Source organism: Varroa destructor, unplaced genomic scaffold, assembly GCF_002443255.2.
Source record: "Varroa destructor unplaced genomic scaffold, Vdes_3.0 BEIS01000001.1, whole genome shotgun sequence".
Taxonomy (NCBI): domain Eukaryota; kingdom Metazoa; phylum Arthropoda; class Arachnida; order Mesostigmata; family Varroidae; genus Varroa; species Varroa destructor.
The window spans coordinates 72204859-72221704 of record NW_019211454.1 but is presented as its reverse complement, the minus strand read 5'-3'; the positions used below and the strand labels follow the sequence as shown (position 1 = coordinate 72221704).

Below are 16846 nucleotides of genomic sequence, written 5' to 3'. Positions count from 1 at the left end.
CATACATATAACGCTATAGCGGGATTGTAGGAAAGGTCAAACTCGAGCAGTGGCAGAACTTAAACAGGTGAAATCTAAGCACCATTGGACATAACAGACGAAACAGAACAAAAGAGAGTTTAGCTTTTCAGTGCTCTCCGGACCAACGCTAGAGCCGCACGTCTGAAGTGGCCGCGTTGCCTCTACCCCTAGACTTACTGTAATTATATTATAGATAATAAATATAGTTGATTATATTCGAATATATATGAAGCACATTTCTCTTACGCCACCGCAATGCCCAGCGTGATTGCCTAACACATCAATAGTTCTCAGAACGTAGTATACCGTCAACGTATCTTGAAGTCAGGTAAATGCGTTCCTTATACCCACCACTGATAAACCTGAATTATTGCCTTGCTCAAATCAAAATAGGGTAAAACATATTTGGATATGTTGCGTTTTGTTCTCGCACCTTTTTCCTAATTTGATAAATATAGCCGCACTTGTAGGATTGGATAATTTATTATATATGATAAAATAAAAATTCTTTGCATGGTGCATGTACATATAGTGTGTAACAAAAGGAGCCGAACAACTTCGTCCAGAACAGGGGCGCGTCAACACAACAGTGACGGTAGCACGTAGACCTTAAAAAGCAAGTCTGCCTGTAGTTTCAACGATATATATACTCAAAGTTACAATTACTGCGAATAGTATTATTGACAAATCAAATAAGCGTCTCCTTAGAAAGATCTGCAGAAAGCAGCTCTTCTCCTAGTTTGCATTTCCTATTAGTCGAAGAATAATAAACGTGAAGCTTTTGTTTGCCATCACTTGCCCAGAGTAAAGAAGGTTCAGGTGGCCACACACACATCCCTATATGTGCGGCAATGTGCGCCCACTCTCTGGGCTACGAATGTGACTGACAGTTTGTATGTCCCTAGGCCAATATCTAGGACCGGTCTATGCCTGCTCTTTGCTGGTGGTCCGTAGCGCATAAGCATGCTATAAAGAAACTGTATTCGGTGTTGCACAAAATGGCCTGTTTCCCAGCCAACGCCCTCTGCTAGCTGCGAATGGCGGCCAGCCATATAAAGAGATGACAGTTCAGAAGCCTGCTATTCAATTTACATGTCGCTATGCGATCACCGTTCCCGACTCGTTGAGCTTCATTCGTTCTATCCGCTGTTACAATTTACATTGGCACTGGGCAAGCACGTGTGGCTCGGAACTATGAAGTTCAATCGGCCAGTAGCCTACCCAGCTGAAATTCAGAATAGAAGGGCGACCAGATACGCATCCGTTATCAAGCAGATGTATTTCTCTTCCTAATTGCCTATTTTTATAACTCTGCTGTCAACAATAGCAATGATTTTTTTGGCGCCGACTATTTTTGCTCAGAAAAAAGGATACAAGGCATTAAACGGTTTCTGCTTTGCGACGACGCACGTTACTTATAAAGGTGATGTAATTACAGTATTTTAGGCGCATTCAGTTAACTTGTGATGTAACTTACTCTGTTAAGTTTAGCTCCTAACTATAATAAAGGCATTTGGACATTCCAAATAATCTCTCCTTTTCCAATGTACACAGTACAGGTTTCATTAAGCGCGAAAAACGTTCGAAAGTGCGTGCCGGATAATAACGATCAACATTATCGGACGTCACGGATGCGTCGATGTTATATATCTCGTATGTGCTGCTAATCAAATTATCATAGTTAAGTATTTCTGCCTGTCGTGTTTTGTTTACGCTTATACAACGACGGACCTATTTACACAGGAATACATACAGATATGTACGTAACCCTATGTATCACATGGTTATGTGTAAACATGTGTACGTAGCGCTTATTATCGAATGATCCGGCTCAACAGTGATCACCAATACCCGGGCTGTAAGAGGGTTGGTCGCTTCGAGGAAACCAAATGTGCACAGTTTAGAACCAATTTATATTGTATGTAATCCGGGTTAGCGAAGTAGACGGACATTTAACTGACAGAATTAGAATATATAAGAAGTTAGTTAATATATCAATAATTATTATTATTATTATTAGCATCCTAGAACGCATTGCAGTCGGGTAACATTTACAAAACAGTTGCTGCTCGATAGTTTTCGAGCAACAATCATCGGCAGTCTTTGTTTGTGCCCAGAATCTCCGTTGCCCTTCAATGGGCCTAAATAAAGAGAGGTCTTTCATGAAAAACTGCAAGCAGGATATGGGCCTTTTTATCGGGTCTGGGCATTTTTCATTGTTCGTCTATGCAGGCGACTCGTTACTCTGTGAACAATACGACTCTATGTACTGCCTCATCACAAACACGTTTAGCTAACCTAAGATAACGTACTCAAAAACACAGTTTCTCATGTCCTAGCCTGCCGCTCTTGGAGTGTTTCCGTCCGGCCGATGCGAGGTAGTGGCCCGCGAGTGGGCCAAGATTATACAGCAATCTACTGTCTGCTAGGAAACCCCATTGGCCCGACCACAACCTCAACCGTCAGGCTATGGTTACAGATGCCTTATAATAGGAGGTTCCCTGGCCTGCTAGTGGGAAGCGGCGTTCCTCGTAGAGTTGGCCGACCACATCCCACCGGCGCTCTGGGCCTCCGTGTACGTTGCCTATTCGCCGGTTGTCCACCTAAATACCTCGGATCGGCACGCCCTGTCTTTTCGACTCTGCTATCCAATTGTCACTACAACATTACAATGGTCCGCAGGAAACGGGAAAATCGACCACTTGAGACGGTGCCACTATCATCAATAGTATCACAGCTACTGCCACCATTATTGTGGGGCGTCCACGATAGCAGCATTTGCTGCCCCTGCCGCTGCTGCTGTTCAAAGGACTATCTCGACATTGATTGTTGGCTAAACCTATTCTCTATTCTGCGAGGCTGCCTCCACACAACAGGATAGATTCAAAGCGTCGTGAATTCCATAAGTAGCATTTTCGTTTCTCGGGCCTTTGGCAGCATGTAGTACGTCGCGTTTGGCCAATAGATATTGATTGTTTGAGCAAAGCCATTCAACATTTGGGTCGATAAAAGTGACGGCTGTAACGTAAAAACAAGTTAAATCGGAGAAAATCTATTTGCTAGTTCGTGTCTCTCTGCATGTGCATACTGTATAGTCTTGACACATGCTTTTGATATTGGCAATGCTGCAATCAAACATAGCAAGCGTCATATTAAAAGTTTCAGCTATTGCTCTGGGAAGAGGTGAGAGTCAAACCATTAAACGATTTGGTTGAAAGTTAACAATTGGGAAGCCCCATAAACGATCTTTAAGTTGCCAAATGATTGGACCGAGCCCCAATTAAGGAGCTAGTGGGAAGGAACTGACCACTCATGCTACAGATTTAGCGTTCGGCTTCCCTTGCCAACAAACATATGATTCGTCTGTGCAGACACGGCGCTACAGTCAGCGCCCGACACGAAATAATTTATTTCAGTCATGTAGGTAACTAAGTCAATGCCTGCGTTAGGATACGCGTCCCGTAAACGTTTGTGCAACTATGTTTCGATAATGAAAATCTCTGTGAGAAAACAGAAGCATAGGAGTGTATTCATTACCCCAATTAGGCCTGCTTTTATCTGGCATCGCATAGTTAAGATATGCGTAAATGTCGATGCCGGAATTTTGATGAACCAACGATTTTTTAAGTTAGGGAGCATACGCTGATACATCGCAGCTTTCATTAATCAGGCTTCAACTAACTAAACGTCAGTCTATATTTATGGATCAATAGTTTTCAAATATAATATATATATATATATATATAGTGCGGTTCATTCTTCTGTTTCGCCCACATAAGTTCTTTATGGGTGAAAGCGCCATATTCGTACTCGTGCGAGTCATAAAATTGACAAAGATGTTGGGCTTTGGACTGAATGTGAAAGTAAAAGAGAATTTTATGGGTATCATAGCAAGACGGATCGCCTATAGTAACCATCGTAGGAATTCCCAAAACATTTTCCTGGCCCTCTTTGTCTTTGCTTTATTCTTCTCGATATTCAGGCATCGTGTATCGGCTGCCTTCAGCGGTTAGTCTTTGTAAATATATTGGCTCGATTTCAGATATTTGTTATTAATCCCAGTTGTGTTATTCATCTTCATTTTCGGTTTTTTTTTCTTAATCTAGCTAATGATTCCCTGTAGGCCTTTTGTATGTTGTCGACGTCAAGCCAGTTGCTGTTCTGCAACAAATAATAATAATAGAACCCGTCCTTTCTATTTTTTTCTCTTCTCTTTTCCTTATATTTCACATCTATAAGACCCGTCATCAACGGCCGCCGTTGTCATTGTCAACGTTGCTTCAAAGTCGCACTACCAACGGCCGCACTTCCTGAGCGACCTGCTGTACGCGTCGTCGGCTCCTTCGTGTCGTGTCATATCCGTGAAGTTTGTGTTTTTAGAAAGGATTAAAATGATCCATCTACTCCCATTGTGGACTACGACGACGACGACGACGACGACGAAAACTAGAAAGGGAGCGACACCTGCGTCCGCATTCTGCTACGAAATAACTTTTGAAGAAGAAGGCAAAGTGAAGGGGCCAAAATGGGAATAGTCGTTCACCGTTCGATACCCTTGCCCCGTTCCATTCTTCATACATTCCCCGCCACGGCTACATTGGCTGGCTCCCTCGACTCCATCGACAACTGCGGTCTTCGGACGTTTACTCAATCGAAGTGCCGGACAGGGGCAATGCAACGGGAATGTTGGGACAGGCGAATGAGTGTGGGAGAGGCGGGAATCGAGATGCACAGCGACCTTCCAGTTGTTCACTCCCAATGTTCCGTGTTGGTTCATTTTCGCTGTCTCGTTCGTTCTCTCCTGCCGGTGGGTTTCCCTTTCCCTCTTCTGACGAAGCCAATGCCCGGTGTCCCTCTTCCGCCTCCGTTTGTCCTGGTCGCCTCATCTTTCCTGCACTTACACTGCCCTACCGCACACGAAGTAACTCTGCGGATCAACCGTCTGACGCGCAGACATACACACTCACACATCGGCGGCAGCCATCGACTTCATCGACTCACTACACGTGCCGTACTTGGAGCTTAGAGCCCTGTTCATATAAGCCCCGCCTATTCGACCGAGAAAGCTCCGCCTTGGCCGCTTCCACGCCTGTGTGGCTTATGCCCCGTTTGTCGCCCTCATAGCATTTCTTTTTGTCGTTTGAGACTACCGCAACGGAGCTGTTGTTGTTATGATTGCTGTTGTCGTTATCGTTGCCGCTCGTTTGTTCTGTGCTATATCTTTGTCGCGGCTTTACTCCTGGCCCAGGCTGTTCTACTTGCTGACCGTTAGCCGTACAACTTGAACTGATCAGCTAATGGTGGCACGGAGTAGGACGACGTAGCCTAAGGATGGCCTTTACATCCAGAACGTTTCGGAGCAACGTTCTGAAACGAGGTTGGCGATAACGCCTTTTTTACCGCTTAATGTTTTACAGATTGTGCAAAATGGGGACGTCGGAAAGAGGTGCCTTGTACGAAGCGTACCGCGGCTGGAGGAAACAGCGTATTCCTACAAGGGACTTAGAGAAATAGATGAACGGCTATAACGGAACAAGGGCGAGGGGAGCAGGTGTGAAGATTGAGCTTATTCTTAAATCGTAAGTATTGCCAACTCGTCGACAAAATACATGCAGTAGCGCAGAAGCAGTCACACAAATGGATACGTAGTGGTTCGTATCAACTGTGAAAACATATGAAGGCGATGTGAATAAACTAACTTCAGATGTCTTTAATACGAGACTTCAGTAAAACACGCAACGAGAATTACACATAGTACGCACTTAGCTAAGCGAACAATTCTATTATAGAAATCAGTGGCGCGGTTCTACACCTGTTTATTACTGTTGAGACTATATACTCTAACGAACATGATCAGTCAGCTATAGGAACAAAATCGTCTCAATTTTTCCCCAAAATTGTAGGAAAAATGTAATAACAGGAAAAAAATCGATAATAATACTATAATACCCTTGAGCGGAAAATACAATACGTATGAAAATAATTCTGCAAGCAATATTTAAACCGAACAGATCGGATCATAGGTCGGAAGTCCGAACCTAAGCAGATTGATGAGGTTGTCCACTTGGAAGAAGAACAGGGGAGCTAGCAGGAAAAGATAGGATTAATAACTGAACGAAAGAATAGTTGCAACGGAACAATGGGTGTCCAGGGTCATCTTGGCAAAGTGCATGGAACTTTCTTGTAGCCTTCAATTGTTATTGCTAGATTGGCTAGGTTGATATTAAACAAGTAAGTAGCAAATGACGCTCGTAGAACTTAAGGTAAGTAGATACAGAAAGTACTGCGCAACGCTTAGATTTTTCACATGAGTACGCTAACAAACTTAGAAATAGTTGACTAAATATTCAGTCACTCATCGTTACCCGTCAGAGCCGTTATCAATAATGTTCTAAAATCAAGCTGACGAGCAGAAACGCTTTATCCAATACGGTTTTTCATCATTAAGAATAGCATTATCATCTCATTGCGTTCATCTCCGGCGACAATGATTGTAGACTAGAGGTAAGCTGTGCAGTTACTGTCAATGTCCTTGCTTTTGACAGTATATGCTTTTCCACCCATGAGCGACAAAGGGGTAATGTATTTGTGTACACACATGAGTTCAGCAGGTTTGTAACAGTTATGCACGAAAGACTCGATTCGGTCAGTGAGGACCTTTGCGAGATACGCACAGGTTATGGTACGATTAGTAATGGCACCTCTCTTTGACGCAGACGAAATAGATTAGACAGGACCTATAGAGCATAGTAAACAAACATCTTCCTCAAAAATTAAGATGGCCTGCTGTTTTCTGTCACCTTAAAACGGCGATTTATGCTATGATCAAAACTATCTAGTGTTGAATGTACATAAAGAATACTCAATGCAATATACACGGGTGGTGCTACCACATATCGCTGATATATAGAGAGATGGTTCTTGCATTGTTTTCGAGTTTCGGATTCGTCAAGCTTCTGCTTTGGTCAGAGTGTCTGAATATTACGAAAACCCAAACCGATGTATTTTTTATGAGGTCTCATATAAAGATATTACAGCAGCGTGACTGATGTTTTTAAAAGGGCAATGTCTCAGTTTACCATGGGCGATCAAAGTGCGAGACTATATAGACGCCGACGCTAAATCTTCATCATCGCTCTTACCAGTTGAAGCGCAGATGAAGCGCCGCGTTGCTTCACCAGCCGTCTGTTATTGTCGCCACGATCTGAACGATACGCTGAGTTTTATGTTCGTTAATGTTTCAGATCGATCGGCCCTCGGTACCGATCACTTCAAAGCCGCGCGACAACTTTCGACAGCCGTTAACCCATAGACATGCAATCAACTTGCTTCACGAATATCTGATAGGGCCAGAACCTCTCAGAGGTTTGGCTGTCGGCAACGGCGACGAGGACATTGATCCGAAAGGCTGAGATGTAGTCGTAGTTGTAGCATCGAGGAGCCGATAATACCAGTGGAAGTAAGACCGGGGCCGAATTAGGTCCATTCCAATGGCCTACGAAGATCGCTGGTATAGCGCGTATTTCTGTGGCTGTTGCTTGACCACTGCTATGCTACTGATCAGAACCCCCGCATACCGATATACTGCCACTGTCACAAATATGTCTACTCTTCGTTGTCAATGAGGCGTGCAGTAGTTGCTCTCGGACACCACTCCTTGTCCTGCTTACTTCAGGGATCGCGATATCGTACGATTGTCATATTAGGACAAAGGCGCTGATGTAGACTATAATCGAGTAGCTAATATATGAAGACGGTTAACCCACTGCAAGCGCCTGTTTGCTAAACTTCTTCGACGCATCACCCATCACTCGTTTGTTTTTTAATCGGAGGCGGAACTCAACTTACAGAATAGAAACAGCACTTACACAACGATGCTCAAATACTCAAAATAGGGTAAGTGACGATACTTTTTCTTGATTTGTGAGCGCTTATGAACAATGAAATGTAATAGCTAAAGGAGGAGAACCTCTGTGAGTTATATCACGTTCTATGTAAGATGGAAATAAAAAATATGCTCTTGTTTTCACGAAAATGACCGTGTGTTTTAGTCAAACATTATACTTAGGTCACGAACGCACGAGTGTTATCTCTCCCATAATGACGCACGTTAAGTTCATCTGCTGTTTCACATTATGTAACGATTCTTACCTCCTCAATCCTTTGCATATATGGATATGCTCACTCATTTAAATAATATCTTCTACAGTAATATTTCCTTTTTCCTATAAAACTAGCAGCGTATAACGACTTGTCCATCGATTGACAAAGGACCATTACGAACAGCTAGTAACACGAAAAGACGGCCGACCGTAAAAATATCTAACATTTCGAGGCGAGAAAAAAATCGTTTGCACAGAGGCTGTTACGACTGTTTATACATTATGCGTCACTTGCACCCTTACGCCATCTGGAAAAATCGGCTGACTGATTTAGACACTATTGGTTAAATTACTATTGTACGCTTGTGCAAACGTTTATCGAATAACAGGTACGTTACAACATAGAAAGCAAATTGAGCTCGAAACCCCTCTCTACCGTGTCGGCACATCTTAACCTACACTTCTTAGGAGTTTATTTTTATGATCGTCGGTGTTTTTTCAATTTTATCCAAATAGCCTGCTTGCTTCCAAGTAATCAGAGGGAAGAAAAAACTACTATTTATGATATAAATATTGATAGAGTTTATTGTAATCTGTGTAGATGAACTAGAGCGGTATCCCTTCGAATGTGTTATGCGGAATTGGAACCTATGGCCACCGTATGGCCTCAGTTCCCCCTGATGTACACGGCCAGCGCCATCTCGCTCGAAGCGATAGGAACCGCTTGCTATTTTCTCTAATTCATTTCATTAGGGATTTACAGCACGATATTTTCATTCGCCTTCTATTGCATTCGTACAATGGCGAAAACGCATTCTAATTATTTCAAATCCAATAGGCGTTCAGTGCATTCTTTGTGTGGCATTTTTTTAGCTCTCTGTTTCCATAGAAGACAATGCATTATTTTCTGCTGTATCATTATTTTGACAATATAGTGCTGCTTCTAGGGGCTCGAGGGCGCGTACTTGTGTTGAGTTCAGCGAGCGTATGGGTGTAGCTGTCCTGTCAACTCCCTGTTTTATCCTCCTGCTAGCCATGGCTTCGGCCTCTTCACCTTACGGAGGAACCACTTGAGCACGTACCTCGTTAAAAGAGGACATCAAATCGAAAGGGCGTCGTGTCGCGACGCTTGCCTCGCTGTCTGCTGTCCTGAGAACGCTGTTTCTTTGAAGACTTTTCAGCGCCTTTTACGCTCATGTCCTTTCCTTCCCTCAGTGCTAGTGTTCATCATTGCATAAGCTTCTTGAAATCAAAGGGCCTACTCATCAGAATTATTCATCAGTGACTCCCTTTGCGTTCACGAAAGATGCTACGCTTCACCAGTGCGAAAATGCTAGCAATATGTTCGAGCCAAGGCACGAAGTAGAAATGAGTACGATTAAGTGATTAATTCATTCGAGGCTAATACAGAAAAAAAAAAACATTTTTCTCCTTTTTATGCAAATTTTAAACAAAAACAACTATGCACAATCGTTCCGCTATTGCTTACAAAGAAGTTCTTAATTACAAGCATGAGCGAGTTTAGTATTAGCGTAAACGAAAAAACACACCTGAGAGTAACTTTTCCTGATTAGATAATTTTCTTATTTTTATTTATGTTTTTTTGTGAATACTGTCACCACCATCATCATTGTTGTCCTAATTGGTTAATTATTTTCTCATATTATTTATTCTAGAGCGCTTTGCCTTACCATTCGCCATTAAATATAGTTACGTCTGTGTTTTTCGGGAAAACGTTTCATTGCTAGAGGAAGATTCTAAATGCTGCCCTATAGTAATTCCTTCTTTTGCTATCCTTCTTAGGCGAGCTTTACCAACCTATTATGCCGATCTAATCAATATCAGCAACAAATGCTAGTACAATGCATCACTAGGTAAAATAATTTTTAGTGAGTGAGCGACACGTGTTCGATTGTTTGGAAATTTTGGATTTATAATAGTTTAAGTATCGCTGGATTCGAGCAGAAGGGTACGCCTTATTTCCTGTAGAACATATTACCTATAGGTATATTTTTTATTGCCGTATATTTATAGGGGCACTTTTCACCCCTTATCTTCAACTCTTCCAGTTTGCTGTTCGCAACACCCCAGTGTCACCTCTCTCGTCGTCGTCAGCGTCCTCTTTCATCTTCTACCTTCAATTAGGTAGAATATTTCTCTCAACTAATGCTTCTGCATCCATCCCTGTCGGGGGTAAGGAGAAGGCGGCAAGTGATAATTTTTGTTGCTTTACATCTTTTTCATGATCGGTATTATTAGTACGACCGGAGCGTTTGTTTCTGCAGTCTTGTTTTTTGAGTGTTATCGGTCTGACTGTTATTGATAGAGTTGTTATTTTTATTCTATTCGCGCTATAGTTGTCCTCTGCCTATTGAATTAAATGAGCACCAAACATCGCGTTCGCTCGCACTTGACACATTCGCTGCTCATACGGTACAATCATTTCTCTCTCGTTACATCGATCCGATCGGATCAGTTCCGTCTAAATTTTTTTTTACCCTTTTACAGCCAAAAGCTGCAAAAAATTCGGATCTCAGTCAGCGGGCTATTCATGTTCATCGTTTCTCATCGTTGCTGCGCCAAGGGGAAAACGTTTATAACAATTATTATAAAGACAGCAATAATAATACCAATAGCGAGTAGAAACAGACACGAGAAGAAGAAACAATATCAGCCGGCGCGGCGTGTAGTTCAGCGCAATGCAGGACCTCAACAATAATTCTGCTTTTCTATATCTTGTTGTTATCACACCGAATTAAACGCACGCATGAAGTCGGTCAATGAAATACAGTCACTCACTAGCTAAAGTACTACTACCCCATCTGATCAACATCTGATCGAATCTTGCTATCTATGGAGCATATATGTCTTCGATAAACACGGATCCGCTCCAAAGATCTAATGCTCATTAACTAAATGCCCATGGTGGTTTAAATATAGAGCCAATATGTTCAACGGTGACGAGCGTGACATGATCGATAACATGGAAGAGAGTCGTATCGCCTACGATCATTGGATAGTGGTGCACGTACGAGTCCAGACTTATTCATATCGTCATTTCAGTAGAATTTAAATACGCATATTCTCAAATACACTCTACAATGATTTCTTATAATTGTCAGCGCTCCATATCGTTTAGTCAGACGCGACAAGGTCGGACACAGTGTCCTGACCGTTTCTTCAAGGTCAAATTGACGTAATCCATCTATGAGGAACTGTTGCGGATTTGGAGCCAGTTTGCTTTTTGTACCATAGAAATGTCCATGTTCTCTTCGTATGTTTCTAGTGTATTACTGTAGTAATAGTATCATTATTTTCTGCTACTACGTCTAAGACGGTAAGTGTGTGTTCCTAAAAACATTGTCCTTTACCATCTGTTGTTGTGGTCGCAATACGCCGCCTGGATATCTCTTCCACAATTGCTAACCGCTTGCTTCCAGTCAGTTGCAGCCACGGTCCTTCCGTGACTGTAATTAACTGAAAATCTCCTTCCAAATAATACCGCTCTGTTTCGTCGTTTCTGTTCGATTATTTGGGGGCGTCCATTTTCTCCCCCTCGCTTGAAAGCTATCTGCGCAAGACATCAAGCATAGCTTGATATAAATTATCAGCGGAAAACCTTCTCCTGGGACATAGGTTGCATTTAAATTTGACTGATTCGTATATTAATTGTCCGTAGCAGTTAATCATCAATAGTCGGTTCTGTGATGAAGTAGTCACTTCGCCACCGTTAATGACATCCGCAGGCTATAATCACAGCGTTAGATCGGTCTATTAAATTGCTTCTTAAAAAGTAAGAAACTGAGGAAATCGTGCTAATATTCTCAATATCCAAGTAAGATTATCGCACATTTAGATGAGGTCAAGTTCGTATGCTAGCTTTTATGTTGTAGTCCTTTCTTTCAAAATACTTTACTGTTTCTTTATTCACAACATAGTACAGATCCCTCTACGAGCCTTTCTCATAACGGAAACAGCATCAGAGCCGGCGATTTCTATTCCATTTGTTTTTTTTTTTTTTTTTTTTTTGCTTGGCCTTTCTTTCGGCTTTTTCGCTGTTTATTTTTCGTATCGATATGGCCGCCTCAGTGTGCTTTACGTCCGATTACTTGTTGTCTTCTAATCCAACACATAGAACCTTCGCAAACCCTTCATGACCCGCATGATGCCATTCCAAGGCCTTGATGAAGAACGCTGATTAACTCTGAAGTAAGATCTAAATTTATTCAATACACCCTTCGTAACGTTATTCATTAGCCCATTTATCTTGGTTCATCATCGATTCATGGCGAAGGCTATCAACTTCGCATGATCATCTTTCATATAGAAACCCTTCATTTAATTTCCCACACGTACATTCGTCTCACTCCTAATCTCACTCATGTGCTTTACCACCTGAATCCGCAAAAACTTCATATGTACGTAACATTTTATCATCGCAATTGGATAACACTAATACAGTAGCAGGCTGGGTTATTATTCCCAGGTTTTGACGTTTCTGGCTACATAGGTAGTTTGATAATATTGTTACTGTTGTGTGGAAGTGAAGAGGCTATGGTTACCACCATGAGTATTGTAGGGTTCCTTATGTCATTGCCTATCCATGGGCGTCCCTTGGAGGTTTTATTGTATAATGAAATATTGACATATGGTGCGTACATAATTAATTAATACATCGCGTACTTTTCTCCTTACTTATTTATCAATATAAAAAAAGCATGTAGCAACAAGAGGGCCCATTGTCGCAGGCGTCGGCTAAACACGGCACAGATATAACGTGAATTTTATATATATATATATATATATATATTGGAGAGAAGTCGCTTCGTCCATTCCATATATGTATAATGTATTTACAGATTTCTCCGACACAACATACTTCCCAGGCGCGTTAAGTACCCTAGCAATTGCCTGCACATTTTTAGTTCGCACGCTTACAGAGTTCGCGTACTAGCATGCAAGTATAGGCGCCAGATGGCTATCTTGGATTCGGTCTGGTGTACGTATTTAGAATAACATAGTAGATCTGCACACAGGCTGCCATATGCATCTGTCACCACTGGATTTCGCGGAACGCTTCTGTCGTGTTCGGTATCGGCGATAGTGTTTCTTTAGACTGTTAACTGTGTGCCTCCTTAGCCAAAAAACGGTTCAAGTTTTGTTTACAAACTTCTATCGTTACTCAACGCGAATTCACGTGCACAGGAAGCACCGAATGCAGGGCAAGCCTGAAACATTTAGCTCATTCGCGGCTTATGGCATAATAGTAATCTAACTTTTATCAATCTTTGCTTTCGTGCACACACCCGTTCATTCAGCTCTTCATCATAGCTTCCTCGCTCATCTGCCACTGAAGTTTCGATTCGATGTTCTTGTAGTTGTTTCAGGAAGTCGATACTGCTTAGGTAAGAAGCTACGCAGTAACTAATGCGAGAAGACTCTCTAAAGCGGCGCTCAGGAACATTGTACAAGTCGAGCAGCAGGGGGGCAATCCTTTAAACGCTCAACGTGTGTAATCTTAGATCATAGATTGCATTGATTGTATCAATCAATTGTGGGAAAATCATTGACGAAGTCACCAACTGGCTACACTAGATTCTTCGTGCCGTATAACGAGCTCAGAGATATGTCAGAATTGTACGAGTAAGAACTAACTAAATGCACCATCGGTGTAATTTTCTAGCATTAATAATCTTCATCGCGCATCATATTTTTATAATCATTGCCACAACTACACCGCTATCAGTATCATAGGATATTTATTTACGTCGCTCAGACACAGAGAAGACCAATATACATGATCACACGTTTATAGATTATTAGTGCTAGTTCTGTTAGTTCATGCTGATTGACACCGCTCTTACCTCGTTGTCTAAATAGCTCTATTACATTCGTACCTATGCGACCACCCTGTCGCTTAGAGGCTGCTCGTGGACACGTAAATCTGTCCATCGTAGTTACACAGTAATATTAATGGCAATATATAATAATATGGTCATATTTAAATTGTATCTCATACTAGTAATGGCTGTGTGTAATTAAGCTCAATGCTGTAGGACTGTTAGAATTTCACATCCATCTCTGACGGTGGTAGGGGCATTGTTTGGTTTTAGAGATCTGGTTAGCTAAGTCTCGTCGGCTCTCGTGTTATGCCAGGCGCAGATACTGCTGGTCGTTCAAAAGTGTGTGATATTGGATTTGGTCAGTGGATCAGTCTAATGTGAAAAACGTGAGGACGGATAAAGGTGTCTTAATGATCATGACTTGATCATTTATTGCATTGAACCTTTTGATTGTCTTCGCAATTCGTGGGGCTACGAATGGAAACACCAATGATTGTCCGCTAATAGATATCGATACTCTGTCTTACATGTGTACAATGTGTAGATGAGGAAAGGAAGGTATCAAGGCTTTCAATGAGAGCTAGAGGTAGTTCGGTGGCTATCTGCTCTATGGTGTTATCGAACCGGGCTTCATCGCCTTTTGCTGTTTACTTCTGTCACTACAATTCGTTACTTTCTCGTTTTGGATAGCAAAACAAGCTTTGCTTTCTTTTTTTTTTTTGTCATTGTTAGTGAACTGTACAAGCGACAACACGTTTAAGTATTACTTAATCGATTCATCGACGCACTTCCCTTCAACTTACCCATCCTGCTTCTTCATTCATACATGGGCTCATGTAGAGGTACAATTGCCCCTTAAGCTTTATGTGTCTTCACCATAGACTGAATATAAGTATTGTATAGTGTGCTGAATATATTTCTGTTTATTTTTGCTTTTTAGGTATGCTATGAAGATCAAGTATCGTTCCTTTTAGTCTGAGTCGAAATTAAAGCCAGGTCCTTTGACTCGAATAGTCGTCCTGTTTTTAGCGTCACCCCAAGGATCGTCTTCCCAAGTGGGAACAGCCTGTTGGGGTGGAGCGGCCGGAAGAGCTGCTTGCTGCCTTGTCTCTTCAATCCCAAAAGATGTGTTCTGTTGCAGCTTGTCTTGTCCGAGTTGGTGATGATTGTCGACACCTTCACACGCCCGATAATTATGTTGACGTTTTCCACCGGGAACCTCAGTCATCGCCATATTCTCACCCTCCTTGGTATTATAGACGTTCTTAAGTCGCCAGAGTAGTGGCACATATGCGAGATTGGTAATGGCAATGAAGATATTGAGAGGTGTGAAACCAATTGACTCAACGATGCCGCCAGCAATCACGGGACCGATTGCATAGGCCATCGAATACGAGATATCGGCAATTGCGTAGATCGAGCCGTACACTGACACGTAGCGGTAGTCGACGAGGAAGCCGAGTGTCGGCAATAGAGATGTATCAACCATGGCTATACCAAAGCAGATTCCGCTCAGTGGGAAAAACAGGAACCAATACGATTGCGCAAACGGAACGACGAAACTGCTGAGGCCTTCGAGCGCCAGACCAAACGCAGCCATCATCCATTGGTACTGCGGATAGCGTTCGGCAGCAATCACAGTGATATAGACACCTAGAACATGTGGGATGAAGGCTGGCAACCAAATCAAGCCGATCTGCCAGTCTTCTGTGTGCAGGTTATCCTTCATCCAGATGGCGATAGTGGGCTCAAGGAAGGCCAGGGATACGTTGGACATCATGAGTGCGCCGGCACAGACAGCGATGAATGGGTCCATCAAAAGTACGTGGATGGGTGTACCCTTCGGTCGCTCCATGCCCATATCTTTCATTTGCTGCTTCACAGGACGCATCACGAACAGGAGAAGAATACCATCGAAGAGGCAGACAAGTGACAAGATAATGAAAGGTACCTCCTTTCCCGCAAACTCGAATAAAAGCCCTCCAAAAGGCGGTGCAACGAGACACCCGAACGATATAAACGCCAGTGCTATACCAAGCGCTCGTGACCGTTCTGCCTCCTCTGTGAAACGATCGGCGATCATGGCCAGGCCGCCCGTGTCGGCAAACGCCGATCCAACACCTTGCAAGGAGCGCGCAAAGAACAGCACACCGTATGACTGACCACAAGCGAATATCGCCGTTGAAAGAAACATTATCGTCAATCCAAACATCATCGGAAGATCGTAACCGATGCGATCTATAACGGCCCCTGAGAACGGGTTGATGAGCAGTTGTACCATTGCCTTTGAGGCAAATAACACCCCGACAGCGCTTTCTTCACCCTCGTATACTACTCGTCCACCGACTCGGGTCCAGATGCGCTCCATACGTCCTGTTGTGTTGACGGTCACCACGCTCATGTTGCCGCCTTCCTGGTGCGTTTTCCAGGAATTGATATCTCGAAGGTATTGTGGTATAATCGGTACAATCACCATGTACAGCATGTTGTCGAGCAGCAGGGCGATACAGACAATGATGAGAATGAGCTTCTTCTGCTTGACCGGATCTTCGGCTTTCTCCATGAAGCGGTTCCATAATGTGGCAGTGTCGGTGTTTAGCACCGGTATGGGAATAGCGGGTACCGGCATTGTGAAAATGATTTGAGGCTGCGACTGTTTCAGGTGTTGTTGTTGACGTCGTTGCTGTCTGCGTGGTAGACAGTTTCACAGGTCGGCGACTCGTTTCCGACCGGATTTGTTGTTGTGACAGCGGGCTGAAGTCAACTGGACACGAGTAGGCGTCGTTTCGTCTGCAAGAAAGGAGTGAACATAGGGCTTTCAGATGCTTGCTTGCGATGCTTGTGCGCTCAGCTCCTCCCGAGAGGAGGCTGAGGCAGCCT

The 16846-nt window shown here is 42.9% G+C and overlaps 1 protein-coding gene and 1 long non-coding RNA gene across 15 annotated transcripts in view; one reads left to right on the top strand and one right to left on the bottom strand.

The window, feature by feature from the left end:
• Positions 1 to 10325, top strand: part of LOC147759059 (uncharacterized) — a 48261-nt gene extending 37936 nt beyond the window's left edge. For 9 of the 10 annotated variants that reach the window (XR_015321720.1, XR_015321725.1, XR_015321721.1 and 6 more), the window contains 2 exons: positions 4261 to 5600; positions 7266 to 8056. This is a non-coding gene — a long non-coding RNA (uncharacterized LOC147759059). Of the gene's footprint in view, positions 1 to 4260; positions 5601 to 7265; positions 8057 to 10192 lie in introns of those variants that run through there. The other variant, XR_015321727.1, reaches the window with a different exon arrangement.
• Positions 1 to 16846, bottom strand: part of LOC111245845 (vesicular acetylcholine transporter-like) — an 84701-nt gene that overhangs the window by 35810 nt on the left and 32045 nt on the right. For 2 of the 5 annotated variants that reach the window (XM_086980796.1, XM_022817260.2), the window contains exon 2: positions 12116 to 16756. The exons of the other annotated variants lie outside the window; for them this stretch is intronic. In XM_086980796.1, coding sequence (XP_086836922.1) covers positions 14937 to 16595 — 1659 coding nt within the window. In that variant the 5' untranslated portion in view covers positions 16596 to 16756 and the 3' untranslated portion in view covers positions 12116 to 14936. Of the gene's footprint in view, positions 1 to 12115; positions 16757 to 16846 lie in introns of those variants that run through there. 5 annotated transcript variants of the gene reach the window in all.